The sequence below is a fragment of the Papio anubis genome, chromosome 16, assembly GCF_008728515.1.
Source record: "Papio anubis isolate 15944 chromosome 16, Panubis1.0, whole genome shotgun sequence".
In the NCBI taxonomy this organism is placed as follows: Eukaryota; Metazoa; Chordata; class Mammalia; order Primates; family Cercopithecidae; genus Papio; species Papio anubis.
Genome location: NC_044991.1, coordinates 823,370 through 841,972, shown reverse-complemented (window position 1 = coordinate 841,972; position 18,603 = coordinate 823,370). Strand labels below are relative to the sequence as shown.

General features: G+C 48.1%; 2 protein-coding genes across 7 annotated transcripts in view; one reads left to right on the top strand and one right to left on the bottom strand.

Annotated features, from left to right (window-relative positions):
- Positions 1-6,365, top strand: part of ZBED4 (zinc finger BED-type containing 4) — a 34,500-nt gene extending 28,135 nt beyond the window's left edge. Inside the window, exon 2 of the mRNA XM_003905726.5 lies at positions 1,245-6,365. Within this exon, the coding sequence (XP_003905775.2) occupies positions 1,574-5,089 (3,516 nt within the window). The 5' untranslated portion in view covers positions 1,245-1,573 and the 3' untranslated portion in view covers positions 5,090-6,365. The remainder of the gene's footprint in view (positions 1-1,244) is intronic.
- Positions 1-18,603, bottom strand: part of ALG12 (ALG12 alpha-1,6-mannosyltransferase) — a 63,581-nt gene that overhangs the window by 23,598 nt on the left and 21,380 nt on the right. The window contains exon 10 of one of the 6 annotated variants that reach the window (XM_017945426.3): positions 6,023-9,777. The exons of 4 other annotated variants lie outside the window; for them this stretch is intronic. In XM_017945426.3, the coding sequence (XP_017800915.1) occupies positions 9,738-9,777 (40 nt within the window). In that variant the 3' untranslated portion in view covers positions 6,023-9,737. Of the gene's footprint in view, positions 1-6,022; positions 9,778-13,438; positions 13,829-18,603 lie in introns of those variants that run through there. One more of the 6 variants, XM_009217540.4, reaches the window with a different exon arrangement.

Here is an 18,603-nt window from a genome sequence, read left to right as displayed (position 1 = left end):
TAGCTTCCTTTCACTCTCAGAAATGCCCTGGTTTAGAAAATACATGATGTGGTGACTTCAGTTCTTGGTTCCTGCATGGTAGAGGAATGTCAGGTTCAGCTTCTCCCTGTGGGGGTGACCCATGCTGGCCAGGCTGGGGATGGCGCACCTCTCCTGCCCATTTGCCACTCGAAGAATTCTCCCACTTTCTGGCATGCCCAGTAATACCTTATAAAGTAAGTTTGTGGTGGGCGCATTGGCTCACGCCTGTAACTCCAACACTTTGGGAGGCTGAGTTGGGAGGAGGGCTCATGCCCAGGAAGTCGAGGCTGCACTCCAACCTGGGTGACAGTGAGACTCCGTCTCTTCAAAAAAAGTTTGTTGGAGGTTTTCTAGAGTCTGGCTTTATTACAGGATATTTATGCTGCCATATTGCTGAAAACATGTTTTTGTTGCTACTTGGTTTTAGTTCCTTATTAAACTGGGTTCTCCTACCCCAGGTGACTCCATCGTCCTCTGAGCTTCAGCTCAGTTACACCCTTACAGCTTCTGCCCCTGTTCTCTCCTGTCTTTGTGACACCATGTTCCTTCACTTCCAGCATTTACCATAGCTGGAATCTTGTGGTTCTTGGCTGTCAGGTCCCGTGACTGTCTCCTCTCCGCCGCGTTTTCCAGCACGACGCAGCGTCACTTGGGGACGGAGCATTGAATGGGTGACAGAAGGACAGGCTGGAAGCGGTTTATACCACAGGACATCTTTCCATTCTTAGATGCAGGAACCACCGTGGTCCATTTTATATTCAGCTTTCGTCCGGGTTGATGATTTCAGACGTTAGCTGGAGTTTTTCTAATTCGTATTTCATGTATCAGGTCTTCTAGCAAGGTAGGATGAATTGCTTTCAAGGAATTCAGCTTTGCTGATTGTAGCAGCTGTGAGTACCTCTCGTGAACTGTTTGAAGGATGAGGGTATAAATTCTAGATGAAGCAACCTCTCTATACCATTCTAGGTTTTAGTTCCTGTTCCCCAATCCTTTATTAATAGGCCACTTGCATATTTTTCATGTCTCTATTTTTTGCTTATTTTACAATTTGGGAGTATTTTCACTGCGTAAATGGATTGCAGGAAGTCAAGGAACAAGTTTTTCTATTCCAGTTTTCCATTGTACAGTTTTTTTCTATACATATTTAGGCTGATGTAGCCATGATGATAGAGATTAAAATGTGTGATTTAGTTCTGTGCTTAATTTGATTTCGTCTCTTACAGGTAATGCACAAGGGTCACGTGTATGCTCTCAAGATGACCAGGCAGATCCTGTCCTGCGGACCAGAAGCCCGTCTCTGCTGCACACATCGTCGTCTACACCATGAGGATTTAGTAGCAGGACTCCTGGAAAGCAGTGATCTATGCTCAAAGACCATGAGTCACACATTCTTTTTTTCAGTACTATTTATGATTAGCCATATTTATAGGAACATCCTGAAAGATGGAATTATGATGAAAAAGTGAAGATAATCTACATTCGGGGGCACAAATGAGCATTTGGATCAGTTTTTTATGAACCTAAGACACAGCCAGAGTAGTTATGGTCAGTCATGGAGAATAACTTGAAAACTTGTCCCAAAGAGGACGGTGATTTCGTTTCTGATAAAATAAAGTTTAAAATAGAAGAGGAAGATGATGATGGAATTCCTCCTGATAGTTTGGAAAGAATGGACTTTAGAAGTGAGCAAGAGGACATGAAGCAGACGGACAGCGGTGGGGAGCGAGCGGGCCTCGGCGGGACGGGCTGCAGCTGCAAGCCCCCAGGGAAGTACTTGTCTGCAGAGAGTGAGGACGACTATGGCGCGCTGTTCTCCCAGTACAGCAGCACCCTCTACGACGTGGCCATGGAGGCCGTGACCCAGAGCCTCCTTTCCAGCCGGAACATGAGCTCCAGGAAGAAGTCTCCAGCCTGGAAGCATTTTTTTATCTCTCCCCGAGACAGCACTAAAGCAATATGCATGTACTGCGTGAAAGAGTTCAGCAGAGGCAAAAACGAGAAAGACTTGAGTACCAGTTGTCTCATGAGGCACGTGAGGCGCGCACACCCGACCGTGCTCATTCAGGAAAACGGCAGCGTGTCTGCCGTGTCCTCGTTCCCCTCTCCCTCCCTCCTGCTTCCACCGCAGCCTGCGGACACGGGCGACCTCAGCACCATCCTCTCACCCATCAAACTTGTCCAGAAAGTGACATCTAAGATCCCGTCCCCCGATCGAATAACAGAGGAGTCTGTGTCTGTAGTTTCTTCTGAAGAAATCTCCTCTGACATGTCAGTTTCAGAGAAGTGCGGCAGAGAAGAAGCCCTGGTAGGGGCGTCTCCCCACCTCCCTGCTCTCCATTACGATGAAACTGCAGAGAACTTAGCGGAGAAGAGCCTTCCACTTCCAAAGAGCACCTCCGGGTCTAGGAGAAGGTCCGCTGTCTGGAAGCACTTCTACCTGTCACCACTGGACAACTCCAAAGCCGTCTGCATTCACTGCATGAACGAGTTCAGCCGGGGGAAGAACGGGAAGGACCTGGGCACAAGCTGCCTCATCAGGCACATGTGGAGAGCACACCGCGCCATCGTGCTGCAGGAGAACGGGGGCACGGGCATCCCGCCTCTGTACTCCACCCCTCCCACCCTGCTGCCTTCCTTGCTGCCGCCAGAGGGGGAGCTCAGCTCTGTGTCCTCGTCTCCGGTAAAGCTGGTCAGAGAGTCCCCTTCGGCCTCCTCCTCCCCTGACAGGCTGACTGAGGACCTGCAGTCTCACTTGAACCCTGGAGATGGGCTGATGGAAGACGCGGCGGCCTTCTCGTCTTCCGACGACGTGGGGGAGGCCTCGGCGTCCTCTCCCGAGAAGCAGCAGGCTGACGGGCTGAGTCCTAGATTGTTTGAATCTGGCGCCGTCTTCCAGCAGAATAAAAAGGTCATGAAGAGACTGAAGTCGGAGGTCTGGCATCACTTCTCCCTGGCCCCCACGGACAGCCTCAAGGCCGAGTGTCGGTACTGTGGCTGCGCCATCAGCCGGGGGAAGAAGGGTGACGTGGGCACCAGTTGCCTGATGAGACATCTCTACCGGCGCCACCCAGAAGTTGTCGGGAGCCAGAAGGGCTTTCTGGGTGCCAGTCTGGCAAACTCTCCGTATGCCACTTTGGCCTCTGCAGAAAGTTCCTCTTCCAAACTGACTGACTTGCCAACAGTGGTCACAAAAAACAATCAAGTTATGTTTCCTGTTAATAGTAAAAAGACCTCAAAACTGTGGAATCATTTTTCTATTTGCTCCGCAGACTCCACAAAAGTCGTGTGCTTGCACTGTGGCCGGACCATCAGCCGGGGGAAGAAGCCGACTAACTTGGGCACCAGCTGTCTTCTGAGACATTTACAGCGGTTCCATAGCAACGTGCTGAAAACCGAGGTCTCAGAGACGGCGCGGCCTTCCTCTCCGGACATCCGGGTGCCGCGGGGCACAGAATTATCAGGCGCTTCCTCCTTCGATGACACCAATGAGAAGTTTTATGATTCTCACCCAGTTGCCAAAAAAATCACAAGTCTCATAGCTGAAATGATTGCACTTGACCTCCAGCCATATTCTTTTGTAGACAATGTTGGCTTTAACAGGCTGCTTGAATACTTGAAACCTCAGTACTCCCTCCCTGCCCCTTCCTACTTCTCCAGGACAGCTATCCCAGGTATGTATGATAATGTGAAGCAGATAATTATGTCCCACCTGAAGGAAGCTGAGAGTGGTGTGATCCACTTCACGTCTGGAATATGGATGAGTAACCAGACCCGTGAGTACCTGACCCTCACGGCCCACTGGGTTTCCTTCGAGTCATCGGCCCGGCCGCGCTGCGATGACCACCACTGCTCGGCGCTCTTGGACGTGTCGCAGGTGGACTGTGACTACAGTGGCAACAGCATTCAGAAGCAGCTGGAGTGCTGGTGGGAAGCGTGGGTGACCTCCACTGGCCTTCAGGTGGGCATCACCGTCACCGACAACCCCAGCATCGGGAAGACGCTGAGCGAGGGGGAGCACTCGAGCGTGCAGTGCTTCAGCCACACGGTGAACCTGATTGTCAGCGAGGCCATTAAGAGCCAGCGGATGGTGCAGAACCTGCTGAGCCTCGCCCGGAAGATCTGCGAGCGGGTGCACCGCTCGCCCAAGGCGAAGGAGAAACTGGCCGAGCTGCAGAGGGAGTATGCGCTGCCCCAGCACCACCTCATCCAGGACGTCCCGTCCAAGTGGAGCACGTCCTTCCACATGCTCGAGCGGCTCATCGAGCAGAAAAGGGCCATTAACGAGATGTCCGTCGAGTGTAACTTCCGAGAGCTGATCAGCTGTGACCAGTGGGAGGTCATGCAGTCTGTGTGCTGTGCGCTGAAGCCCTTCGAGGCCGCGAGCCGGGAGATGAGCACGCAGATGTCCACCCTCAGCCAGGTCATCCCCATGGTGCACATCCTCAACAGGAAGGTGGAGATGCTCTTCGAGGAGACGATGGGCATCGACACCATGCTGCGCTCTCTGAAAGAGGCCATGGTGAGCCGCCTGTCTGCCACCCTCCACGACCCGCGGTACGTCTTCGCCACGCTGCTGGACCCTCGCTACAAGGCCTCCCTGTTTACGGAGGAGGAGACGGAGCAGTACAAGCAGGATTTAATCAGGGAACTCGAACTCATGAATTCTACCTCAGAGGACGCGGCTGCCTCCCACAGGTGTGATGCTGGCTCCCCGTCGAAAGACTCTGCCGCAGAGGAGAGCCTGTGGTCGCTTGTGGCCAAGGTGAAGAAGAAAGACCCAAGAGAAAAGCTGCCTGAAGACATGGTGCTCGCGTATCTGGAGGAGGAAGTGCTTGAACATGGCTGTGACCCGCTCACCTACTGGAACCTGAAGAAGGCGTCCTGGCCGGGGCTGTCCGCGCTGGCCGTCAGATTTTTGGGCTGCCCCCCAAGCATCGTCCCTTCAGAAAAGCTGTTCAACACGCCCACTGAGAACGGCAGCCTTGGCCAATCCAGGCTCATGATGGAACATTTTGAAAAACTTATCTTTTTGAAAGTGAATCTTCCCTTAATATACTTTCAGTATTGAAACTCACAACGGCACCACCAGGCCAGAGGCGTGGCTGCCCCAGCGTTAGCAGCCCGTACCGGGTCTGTGACCCGCTCCGCCCAGGGCCGTGCACGACATCAGACCAGGCACTCTCAGGGCCGCCCTCCAGCTCACCAGTGTCTCCACGTGCCTTACCCCTTTTCCTTCAGGCCAGGTTTTGCGGGGTGTTCTATTAAGACGTCCACTAGAAATAGCTTGTCCTGTCAACTATGAAATATGGTGACTAGATTTTAATTCATAACTGTAAAGTTTTTTAAAATTTTGGGCTAGTAATTTGTTTTACTAGAATGACAAAGAAGATGTAAACAATTTTATTCTGTAGGCTTTTTACTCAATTATGTACAAACCACGAATCAGGTACTGTATTTTAGTTAAGTATTGCTTTAATTGCAACAGAATAGCTTTTGTGGCTATCAAATGAAATCTGTAAATAGGAGGTGGAGGGCAAGCCATCCTGACTAAGCAGTTTTTAACCGCAGGTTCTAAAGTGTCCCGCGGAGTACAGATAATATTCTGGAAGGTAACTGTTTACTACGACAGAGACGTGGCATTTGGAAACGAAACTTAGATGTTTCATGGAGCTTATTTTGAGAACTTTCCCATTTCAGGTTTCTGCATTCAGGCTTTACATGGTCAGTTAACTCAGAGATACCCCAACTGTTTATCATCAGCTCCTCTGAAATGTGATCCGTTTGTAACTGTGCTCATCACTTCGCCAGTGCGTTCGATGACACGCTGACGGCAGGTGGTCCCTGCTGAAACCCCCACGCCTCCGCTTTAGCATCTCCACACTCTGAAGCTGTCTTTCGAAATGTGTGCACTGAGCCCCTTGTTTGATCACATTTGTGTAAAGTTTTTTTAGAAGCGATGGCTTATTAACAGGGAAGAAGCTTGTTATATTACAGTTGTAAGAATAGCCTTAGGTGTTTAGATTTTTTTTTTTTTTTTACGATAGGGAAGATGCAGCCATCACTGGGATATTTTAGAATCCCAAGGACATCAGAATGAAGTATCAGTTGTCAGATTCTTTTAACAATTATGTCTTCAGAGAAAAAAAGATTCATTTTCTCATTTTAAACCAATTAAATATTCTGGGTGAGACAGATCACTCATTTGCCTACGACCTTTTAGAAAAGTTGTTGTTTTGTTGAAATACTGTACCTACGCTTAATCTAAATTTGCATTGACTATGTTTTAGTGTATTTATAAATGGTGAACTCAGTTTCTGAAATTAAACTTTTTATTTGCAATTTTCTAGTGCTGGCAGACACTGGCTTTTTATTTTTAGGATAAGAAAATAGGCATATTCTTTGTGGTCCATCATCTAGAGCCCATACTTGGGCAGCATTTGAAATTTCACCTTAACCCCAGACAGGGCTCTGGGGAAGTGGAGATGTAATTCTTACAACAGCAGTTCTGATCACGGTCATGGTGATGACTTTCCAGGTCTCCTGTTCAAGTGGTGCCAGAATGCAGGAGCCAGTGGGCACTCCGAGGGGTTGCCTTGGCCGCAGCCTCTGTGCATGCCCTTCCTGGTGCCCTCTCACCTGGTAGCTGTGCACTCGTTCCTATGAGAACAGCCTGCTTCCAGAATGCCCAGGAGTGCTGGTCAGGGACAGTGCCCATGAGGCTGCAGAGGAGGTGGGGTCCATGGCCCACCCATCTTTCCGTAGCCAGCAGCTCTGGACAGTGTCATCCTGGTGTAGAAAGGGTTGTGCACAGACAGGATAGGAGGGAGCCACAGTTCTTGCTCAGTTGTGCCCACGGCCAGCTTGCAGTCCTGTGTTTCTTAAGATTGTATTTGGAATGGTAATATCCTTAGAATTTTGGGATATTGAGCTTCATGGATTTTGTCTCCAAAACAAGCCAGCACAACTAACTGTAGCAGAATCGTACCCACTCGTTCACTGGACTGGGACGAAGTGTTCTCCCTTCTCCAGGGGTTGGGCTAGTTCCTGGGATGCAACAGAGATTTCCGTGGACACAGTCTCTGGTCTCATAGAGCATATAGTCTAATCCAGGATTGGCAAGCTGCAGCCACGGACCCAGTCCGGCACTCTGCCCGATTTTCTAAGTGAAATTTTCTTGGAATACAGTCACAGCTGTTTTTTAACATGTTGTCTTGGCTACTTTCAGGCTGCGACAGGATAATTGAGTAGTTGTGATAGAGGCCACAGGCCCACTGAAAGGGCCAAACAGGGCTGAAAACACTCACTGTTTGGCTCTTTCCAGAACAGCAAGTTTCCTGGTCCTTGAGCTAGCCTGCCTTTATGTTTTGTTTTGTTTTGTTTTGTTTTAAGCTTTCATCTTCATGCTGCTGTGTTTTTAGTTGAAGTGTTCTGAGTAACAGTGAGTGTATAAAAGGGGATTGCAGGAAAAAATGAGGGCTTGCTTTACTCAACAGAAAATATGGCCCTTCTTGAGTGACACTGGGAGAGTCGTTTTATCTTGTACATTCCCTTTATTTGGTTGGTGGACGTTTGTTGAAACTAGGCACTCAATGGTCAAACCGTCTGTGCCCTCCAGTTGCTGACAGTCCTGCAGGAAGATGGACAAGAGGCCCAGTGCTGACAGTCACACGACTCTCACTGTACTTGAATGAGGGGACTGTGGGTGCAACTAGAAAATATGTTAATTCTTAGCCATTCCCACTTTGCCTCTCCATTCAAAACCCCAGCTGCGAGCTGTTTGTTTCCCTGCCTGGAAATGATGTTTTAGGCAGGTTCTTAATTTCTCAGGTCTGTCTCAGATAATAAAAAGCTCTTCATATGAGCCTCAGAACTGTCTCTTCAGTGAATGAAATTACCAGTCATTATATGAAGGGACTTCAAAAGATTTGTGGAAATACTGAAGTAAAACATAAAAAATAAAAACTTTATTTCTTGGCTGGGCACAGTGGCTTATGTTTGTAATCCCAGTACTTTGGGAGGCTGAAGTGGGGGGACTGCTTGAGACCAGGAGTTCAAGAAATTAGCCAGGTATAGTAGTGCATGCCTGTAGTCCCAGCTACTTGGGAGGCAGAGGCAGGAGGATCACTTGAGCCCAGGAGTTCGAGGTTGCAATGAGCTGTGATCACACCACTGCACTCCAGCCTGGGCAACAGAGCAAGATCCTGTCTCTTAAAACCAACAACAACGACAACAACAACAACAAAGCAACATTTTTATTTCTCAATGTAAGCTCCATCAAGGTCAAGATACTTTTGTAAGCTGTGAGACCAGCCATTTAGTCCATCCCTGAAGAACTGAGGGCACTAGGAATTTAAACATGTCAATGCAGCCTGTTTAACATTATTAACTGAAGAAAAAATGAGTGCCTTTAAAGATTTTTTAAAACGAGGAAACAAAGTCAGAAGGAGCGAAATCGGGACTGTAAGGTGGATGCCTCATGATTTCCCAACAAAACTCTTGAAGAATTGCCCTTATTTGATGAGAAGAATAAGCCAGGAGCATTGTCATCGTGGAGAAAGACTCTGGCGAGGCTTTCCTGGGTGTTTTTTTGCTAAAGCTTTGGCTAACTTTCTCAAAACACTCTCATAATAAGATGTTACTGTGGCCGAGCGTGGTGGCTCATGCCCGTAATCCCAGCACTTTGGGAGGCCGAGGTGGGCGGATCATGAGGTCAGGAGATCAAGACATCCTGGCTAACACAGTGAAACCCCATCTCCACTAAAAATACAAAAAATTAGCCAGGCGTGGTGGCGAGTGCCTGTAGTCCCAGCTACTCGGGAGGCTGAGGCAGGAGAATGACATGAACCTGGGAGGCAGAGCTTGCAGTGAGCTGAGATTGCGCCACTGCACTCCAGCCTGGGTAACAGAGCGAGACTCCGTCTCAAAAAAAAAAAAGAAAAAAAAAAGATGTTATTGTTCTTTGGCCCTCCAGAAAGTCAACAAGCAAAATGCATTGAGCATCCTAAGAAACTGTTGCCATGACCTTACTTTGACTTGTCCACATTTGCCTTGACTGGGCCATTTCTACCTCTTGGTAGCCATTGCTTTGATTGTGGTTTGTCTTCAGGATGGTACTGGTAAAGCCCTGTTCCATCTCCTGTTATAATTCAAGGAAATGCTTCAGGGTCTTGATGCCGCTCGTTTAAAATTTCCATTGAAAGTTCTGCTCTTGTCTGCAGCTGATCTGGGCACAACGGTTTTGGTGCTCATGTAATGGAAAGCTTGCTCGACTTCAATTTTGAACCAGTTGAGATGTCTATGGTCTTGGCTATTGTTTGTTCTGTTCATTATCAGTCCTCTTTAATCAGAGCATGAACAAGATGAATTTTTTCCTTGCAAATTGATGTGGATGGTCGCCACTGTGGTCTTCATCTTCAGCGTTATCTTGTCACTTCTTAAAATGAGGTATCTATGTATATACACTGCTGATTTCTTTAGGGCACTGTCCTCATACACTTTTTGTAAAGCATCAGTGATTTTCACCATTCTTCCACCCAAGGTTCACTATAGATTTGATGCTTCAGTTTTTGCAGAATTCATGTTGTTCTGATAGGAGCCCTTTTCAAACTGATGTCTTATTCTTACTGCCTCAAACCAGATCTATTCAGGCATGTTATAACAAGTTGGTATGAGTTTATTTTGGTGCAAAATAATTTTGAAATCCGTGCATAGTTTTGTCATAGTATGCATTTTCCATGAACTTTTTGAAGACCATTCCTGCAATAATAAAACATTGAACTTCATTTAAAGCTAAAATTCCCTTCCCTTCCACTTCTGACTATGAGGCAGCAACTGGTATCAGACCAAACCTTTCCCAAGAACCATCAAGGCCATATAAAATATGTTTTTAAAAAGAGCTTTTTGAAGACATCAGAGAGCAATTAAGACAGCCAGGATTTGAGGAAACAAAATTCTAGCGAGATGAGATTTGCATAAAGGTGAGTCCTGCATTCACAACATTTTTTCCTGTTGAGCCATTTGCTGGTGTCCTGCTCTAAGGCCTGACAGAAGGTGGCAACCAGAGCTGGTGCGGTGTCACTGGGCTGGAAGACCAGCAGCAACACACAAGCTGTCGTGTTGGCCGGGATGCCAGGAGCCTCAGAGAAGTGGTCCAATTCCCTGTGTCCATCTTCCCCTGCAGCAGGTGCCTATTCCTGGTTGTTGCTTGTGCTCAAGGCAAGAGGCTTGGAAACCCAAATACAGCAGCAAAAGCCTGGAAAGCTGAGACATCTTTGGGCAAGGGAGACAAAATTTGGGACTTCAGTGCCTGCCATTGAGAAAACTCAGGTTTCCAGGTGAGACTCCTGAAGGGCAAACTGGAGAGGGACCAGCCCTCACCAAGTCTGGACATGGCTTGAGCCATCTCAGCCTTGATTGCATCCAGGCGATCTGCTTCACCTTTCTGCCAGAGGAAAACTAAATTTTCTTTCAGTGAAAAGATCAGAGCTCCTATAACTTTACAGATAAACAGTTTGACTCTCATAAAAAATTGAGACGCACTGAAAAAATAGACCAAGTGACTGAAAAGTAAGAGAATCATAAGAAAATAGTCTCACACGTGATCCAAATACTGGGTTTTCAGACATGGGCTTTATGATTTTTCCATTCAGTAATATGGATGAGAAGGTGGAGAATGCCACCAGAGAGAATCTATAAACATGCTAATGCTGAAAAACACAACAATGAATGAAGAGTTCCCTAGATGTAGTTAATACCAAATTAGACATAGATGAAGGGATTACTGAATTGGAAGACAAGCTGGTAGAAAACATTCAGATTACAGAGAGATGAAAAGTGCCTGAGAGAGACAGTGCAAGGGAAAGGACTAGCACACAGCTGATGGGGGTCCCACAAGAGGAGAGAGAAAGGGTGGAGTGCCATTTGGATGAGATCACAGCTGAGGACTTTCCAGAACTGTTGGGATATCAGCCATAGATGTCAATATCTTTGAACCCCAATGTGGATACATTGAAAGTAATAACCTGCACCTAGGCACATCATGGCAAAGTACTGAAACCTGGAGAGAAAGAGAATCTTAAGCAGAGGGAGGGAGAAGAGACACTTTTACCTTCAGAGGAGCAATAAAGCTGGCAGCTGACTATCTCAAACAAATAGCTGGAATGGTGGAGTGGCTTTTTTTAAATGCTGAGAGGAAATAATTACCAATCTAGATATATATATTCTGTGAGAAGATTCCTCAAAAGTGAGGGTGATCTTAATTTTTTGGACAAAACAGAAAATTGCAGAAATTTGTCACCAGCCAACCAGCCCTAAAACATATCCTGGAGGGAATTCTCCAGGTGGACACTTGATGTGGGAAGGAATGAGGAATGCTCCTGAAAGGAGCGGAAATGGGAAAGTTAAATAATAGACTCTGCCTAAAACTCTCTTAGAGTTTAAAATACAGGTAGACTTAAGATACATGGACAGTAAGTGCAAAAGGTGGGAGGGAAATAAGGGCTTGCACCATCCTGCAAGGGGTGAAAGTATGGATTTAAAGTAGATTCTGGGCCGGGCGCAGTGGCTCGTGCCTGTAATCCCAGCACCTTGGGAGGCCAAGGCAGGTGGATCACCTGAGGCCAGGAATTTGAGACCACCCTGGTCAACATGATGAAACCCCGTCTTTACTAAAAAAAAAAAAAAAAAAAACAAACTAACTGGGCCTGGTGATGCCTGTAATCCCAGCTACTCGGGAGGTTGAGGCATGAGAATTGCTTGAACCCTGGAGGCAGAGGTTGCAGTGAGCTGAGACGGCACCACTGCATTCCAGCCTGGGCGACAGAGCAAGACTTCATCTCAAAAAAATAAAGTAGATTCTGACATCAGACATGATCTTTAGGGTAACCACTAAAAGCAATAAACATGTTGAGGAAATTGGACTAATAACTACTTTCACTAATCCCAAAGAAGATAAGAAAGAAAAAATAACCAGATGGGACACATAGGCAACCGAGAGGCAAATGGTAGCTTTAAACCAAATGTGTCAGCAAGCATGTTAAAGGTAAGTGGATTGCGAACTCTGATTAAGTGTGTGAGATGGGATACAGTGACAAAACCCAGCTGTGTTCATTCACAGGATTCACACGTCAAGTCCAAGGATGCGGAGTGAATGGAGAGGCCACAAGCCAGGGCACCATCCACATGTGTGCTACAGCTGTTCACATCAGACAGCACAGCCTCAGGCAGAAGGATTCATTAGAGATGGAGGGACAGCTCAGTGACCAAATGGTGAGGTTAACGGGATGACACACAATGCTATACATAAAAGCACCAAAGAACACAGCTCCAAAAATGCTGCTGGAACAGAAAGAACTAAGAGGAGAAATAGACAGTCACAGTGAGAGATCTGAACACTTGCCTCGGCAGCAAATAAAGCGAGTGTTGTTCCAGAATGTGTCCTGACTGACCACTCCCTCTGGCCCCAGTGACCATCCTGCCAGACGGCCGTCTCCTCCCTGGTGGAGCAGTCTTGAGCAAGGGTAGCAGTGGGCAGTGTGTGGAGGCCAGAGGCCTCTCATGTCCACCCGCCCCAAAGGCACTGCCCTGGAGGACAGCTGAGAGAGGGAGACACCCTTGAGGCAGGGAGGGGAGAGTTGGAGGGAGTCACGTGTGGGAGTGAAACGCAGGAGGAGGAGGAGGGGCAGGAGCATTGCTGCTGGGGGCAGACACAGACAAGACAGGCTGATGGAGGGAGAGGGGAGACTGAGCCCCAGGTGACACTGTGCTGTATACATTGTTTTACAGCCCATCTTTCTATGTTAGTAAAACCACTTCATTATTGTATAGGGCTCTGTGGCTGTATTCAGTATTTTATCACCACAAAAATTCTCATTGGAGCTTTTAAGAGGCAGAGGCATTTGCAGGGGTGAGTCTTCCCATCCTCCTGCTCTGACATCCACTCGCTTCATTCTAGTCGTTTCTCGTTAGGGTCCTTTGTAGGGATTTTGTAATTTTGGTTGAATTTGTGACTGGGAGTTTTATTCTGCTTCATTTTAAAAGTGGGCCAGGTGTGGTGGCTCACGCCTGTAATCCCAGCACTTTGGGAGGCCAAGGTGGGCGGATCATCTGAAGTCAGGAGTTTGAGACTAGCCTGGCCCACGGCGAAACCCCAGTTCTACTAAAAATACAAAAATTAGCCGGGCGTGGTGGCGGGCACCTGTAGTCCCAGCTACTCAGGAGGCTGAGGCAGGAGAATCGCTTGAACCTGGGAGGCAGAGGTTGCAGTGAGCTGAGATCACACCACTACACTCCAGCCTGGACAACAGAGCAAGACTCCATCTCAAAAATAAATAAATAAACAAACAAACAAATAAATAAATAAAGTGGTATGAGGAGAGTTTGTATCCTTGAGGGAAAACCATTTATGGTTACTTAGGGCTTTACAATTAACATTTAGTTTATTGAGGCTACTAATTAAAATACCAGGTTTTCTTTAAGCATTTAAAGAAATGTCCTCTATTTATAAATGTAGTGGATTTTAATTGAATAGGACCAATCACTCTAAAGGAGTCTTGATTAATATTTGATCAGCTGCAGTTAAATGGGATTAGATTCACTCGGCCATCAGTCCACTTGGCAGTCTTGGTTGAGTTCTGGGAAGGGCAAACACTGGGTCTCCTGGGGTCTCCTGTGAGCAGCTCCTCTGCTCGGCATTGTGCCCCAGGGAAGGGCCCGTGTCCCTGCTGGGTCACCCGCCGTCTCTTCCCAGTGAGCTGGTCCTGATGTCCATGTCAGCCTTTCAGTGACTTGCTGCACCTTCCTGCACAGTCTGTTAACAGACCAGAAGAAACCCACTGGTGTGGCTCAACAATTCTTAAATATGCACTTGTCTCTTGCATGAGAGTTCTGGGGTGCTGACGACAGGGCCCTGGGCCTCAGTTGTCACCCAGGCGTCATCCTCATGCTCAGGAACGTCTGTGGCTAAAGCTCTCCCCGTGAGAGGCTCTTTTTCTTCAGGAAATAAAGATTTTTCCAGAAACATCCCAGCAGACCTCGTTTGGCTAGAGCGGGTCCCGGGGGACCTCTCCAGTATCCTCCTAAGGAGGTTGGCGAGGGAGGAGGGGCCACATGGCCACCTACCCCCAGCCTCTGCCAGGTCCATGGTCCCAAGGCCACATGAGCCCTCGTGCAGGCCTATCCTGGTCCCCTGCTCCTCTCTGGCATGGTCCAGCCCATTGTGTCTCCACCACAGTGCCCTTGGTCTCACAGCATCAGTGAAGTCTTAATATCTTTCCTCTTTTCCTGTCAACATTTACCTGGTACTTTGTCCTCTTAATTTTTATTTTTTATTTATTTATTTTGAGACGAAGTCTTGCTTTGTTGACCAGGCTGGAGTACAATGGCATGATCTCAGCTCACTGCAACCTCCGCCTCCCGGGTTCAAGCGATTCTCCTGCCTCAGCCTCCCCAGTAGCTGGGATTACAGGTGCCTGCCACCACCCCTGGCTAATTTTTGTATTTTTAGTAGAGGCGGGGTTTCGCCATGTTTGCCAGACTGGTCTTGAACTGTTGACCTCAGGTGATCCTCCCTCCTTGGCCTCCCAAAGTGCTGGGATTACAGGCGTGAGCCACCGTGTCCCACCTGTTCTCTTAAATTTCTAAAATCAGGATCCATGAGAAATCCTGACAGTATTTTGATGGAAACGGCACTGAATTTATAGCTCAGTTTGGGGCAGTTTTATGAGCATATGGATGCTTCAGTAATGCACTGTCCAGTTTTAATACCAAGCTCCACAAAGTGGCACTCACGGGAGCAAGTCATTAGGACCTGTCCCCAGGAGGAGGCAGCTCAAAAGCATCGGAAACCGACCAGACAGCAAGGAGTTCAGAACGGTGTGGCGCCAGGAGGGTGAGCGCACCAGGAGGGTGAGCGCTGCCGCCAGGACCCCTGATCGCCATCTTCTCATTTTAAAAGAGCCATTGTGTTCAGGCTATTTTAATGGAAATTCCCATCTGCAGCTAGTTTTAATAAAATATATATTCAAACTAGCTTTTAAAAATAATTTTATCTTTATCTCTATCTTGCAGGAACGTTGAAAGCACAATACAAATCACCTTTTTCCCTGGAGCCATTGGAAAGTAGCCAACCTGATGCCCACGGCCCGAGTCCTCCGCACCTGCGTCATGCCAGCGGACGCCGGGGCAGAGTTAGGAGGGCGAGAGGAGTTTGGAGAGGAAGGAGGAGGGGTGGGGGAGCCTCAGACGCCCAAGGGGCAGAAACACCCAGGCCCTGGACCCAGGGGGTGCCGCTGCGGGAGGCTGTGGGCACTTCTGCCTCCCCCAGCAGAGGGCCAGGCCGGCACATCCCAACCGTCCCAGGCCCTGGTCCACAGAGCCTATGGCATGGGCTGCCCTGGCCACAGGCTTCTAGCACAGCCTCAGTTCCGAAGGTTGTGTCTCATTAGTGGACATGTGTCCTTGGTTTCCAGCGCCCCCCTGGTTTCCGTGAGCTTGGCGCTCGTGCTGAGAAGAGGCGAGTCACCTCACAGTTAGACTGGGGGCATGCGTGTTGGCAGAACGTCACCAAAGGGACTGCATTCTCCTCTGTGTTATGCCAGGGTCGCCGTCTGCTGTAACCACCGTGTTCCCTTGGTGAAGGCCGCGTCTGCCAGGCTTCTCACTGGGAAGTTATTTTCCACTAAAAACTGTGTGGAGGCTCTGAGGCAGTGTACACACCATCCCTCCAGAGACTTCGTATTTACTGATTCCTATCGGTGTGGACTCAGGGCTTCCTGTATTGCTTATGAATGAACAGTTCTGTCGTTTTGCCCGGTCCTCCAGATTTGGGCGGGGGAGGCCTCCGTCTGCCTTCCGTGTCATTTCGATAGGTCGTCATCATTCGTAACATTTCCTCCTTTTCTGGGGGAAAAGATCCCCCACGCTCATCCTCCGTCTTCTCTGCCCTTGCCCTGGAATTGCAGAATCTTCCTTTCTCCAAGGAGCCCTCCTTCCCTTCCCTGGAGCATGGTGTCCAGAGGCCGAGCTCTGGGTGCTGGTATAACTGTTGCTGCCCCTCAGGACTCTTGGTACACACACACGTGCCTCCGTATTTCTTTTTTCTTTCTTTCTTTTTTTTTTTTTCTTTTTTTTGAGAGGGAGTCTCGCTCTTGTTGCCTAGGCTGGAGTGCCGTGCTGCAATCTCGGCTCACCACCACCTCTGCCTCCTGGGTTCAAGCGATTCTCCTGCCTCAGCCTCCTGAGTAGCTGGGATTACAGGCGTCCGCCACCACGCCCAGCTAGTTTTGTATTTTTAGTAGAGACGAGGTTTCTCCATGTTGGTCAGGCTGGACTCAAACTCCCAACTGCAGGTGATCTGCCAACCTTGGCCTCCCAAAGTGCTGGGATTACAGGCATGAGCTACCACGCCCGGCCTATGGTTTTTAACAGATGTTCAATGACATGTATCCACCATTATAGTAATATTATTATTTATTATTATTTTTTGAGATGGAGTTTGGCTCTTGTTGCCCAGGTTGGAGTGCAGTGGCTTGATCTCGGCTCACTGCAATCTCTGCTTCCTGGGTTCAAGCAATTCTTTTGCCTCAGCCTCCCGAGTAGCTGGGATTACAGACATGCCACCATGCCTGGCTAATTTTTGTATTTTTAGTAGAGACAAAGTCTTGTCATGTTGGCCAGGATAGTCTCAAACTCTTAACCTCAGGTGATCCGCCTGCTTCAGCCTCCTGAAGTGCTGAGATTACAGGTGTGAACCACCGCACCTACCCCATTACAGTATCTTGCAGAGGAGTTTCTCTGCTCTTAAAATCCTCTGCCAGGCGTGGTGGCTCACACCTGTAATCCCAGCACTTTGGGAGGCTAAGGCGGGCAGATCACGAGGTCAGGAGATGGAGACCATCCTGGCTAACACGGTGAAACCCCGTCTCTACTAAAAATACAAAAAATTAGTCGGGTGTGGTGGCGGGCGCCTGTAGTCCCAGCTACTCGGGAGGCCGAGGCAGGAGAATGGCGTGAACCTGGGAGGTGGAACTTGCAGTGAGCCGAGATTGCACCACGGCACTCGACTGTGGGTGACAGAGTGAGACTCTTGTCACACACACACACACACAAATTCCTCAATGCTCCACCTACTCATCCTATCCTCCCTGCCAACCCCAGTCTTTTATGTCTCCGTAATTTTTCCTTTTCCAGGATGTCAAATAGTTGGAATCATATAGTATGTAGCCTTTTCAGACTGGCTTCACTCAGTAATATGCATTTAAGATTCCCTCATGTCTTTCCATGGGCTAGTCATTCACTTCTTTTCAGTACTGAATAACAGATATGCCACGGTTTACCCATTCACCTACTGAAGGGCATCTTGGCTGCTGTCAAGGTTTGGCAATTATGAATACAGCTGCTATAAACATCCCTGTACAAGCTTTTGTGTGGACATAGTTTTCAACTCCTTTGCATAGATACTGAGGAGCTTGATTGCTGGATCACAGGGTAAGACTATGCTTAGTTCTGTATGAAGTTGCTGAACTGTCTTCCAAAGCAGCCACACCGGTTAGCATTCACACCAGCAATGAATGAGTTCCTGTTGCTCCACATCCCCACCAGCACTTGGCATTATCCATTTTGGATTTTGTCTGTCCTAACAAGTGCATAGTGGTGTCTCATTTTTGTTTTAATTTGCAATTCCCTAATGACCATATAATGAGGAGCATTTTTGTATATGCTCAGTTGCCATCTGCGTATCTTTAGTGAGGGGTCTGTTCAGATCTTTTGCCCATGTTTTCTTTTTTTTTCTCTTTTTTTTGAGACGGAGTCTTGCTCTGTCGCCAAGGCTGGAGTGCCATGGCGCGATCTCAGCTCACTGCAAGCTCTGCCTCCCGGGTTCACACTATTCTCTTGCCTCAGCCTCCCAACTAGCTGAGACGACAGGTGCACGCCACCATGCCCGGATAATTCTTTGTAATTTTTTTAGTACAGACATGGTTTCACCATGTTAGCCAGGATGGTCTCAATCTCTTGACCTCGTGATCTGCCTGCCTTGGCCTCTCAAAGTGCTGGGATTACAGATGTGAGCCACTGCGCCCGGCCTCAATCACATTGTTTTCTTATTTTTTGAGTTTTAAGAGTCCTTTGTATATATTGGATACCAGTTCTTTCTTTCTTTTGTGTGACAGGGTCTCACTCTGTTGCCCAGCCTTGACCTCCTGGGCTCAAGCAATCCCTCCTGCCTCTGCCTCCCAAGTAGCCGGGACTACAGGCATGCACCATCCCACCTGAATAAATTTTTTGTTGTTGTTCTTTGTAGAGACGGAGTATCACTATATTGCCCAGGCTGATTTTAGAACTCCTAGGCTCAAGCGATCTTCCTTCCTCAGCCTCCCAAAGTGCTGGGATTGCAGGCGTGAACCACCGCACCTGACCCAGTTCTTTATCAGATATGTCTTTCACAAATATCAAACATTTCCTCCCGGTTTGTGGTTTGTCTTCTTATTCTCGAGTCAATTGATTTTTTTTTTTTTTTTTTTTTTTTTGAGATGGGAGTTTTGCTCTTGTCACCTAGGCTGAAGTACAATGACACGATCTCGGCTC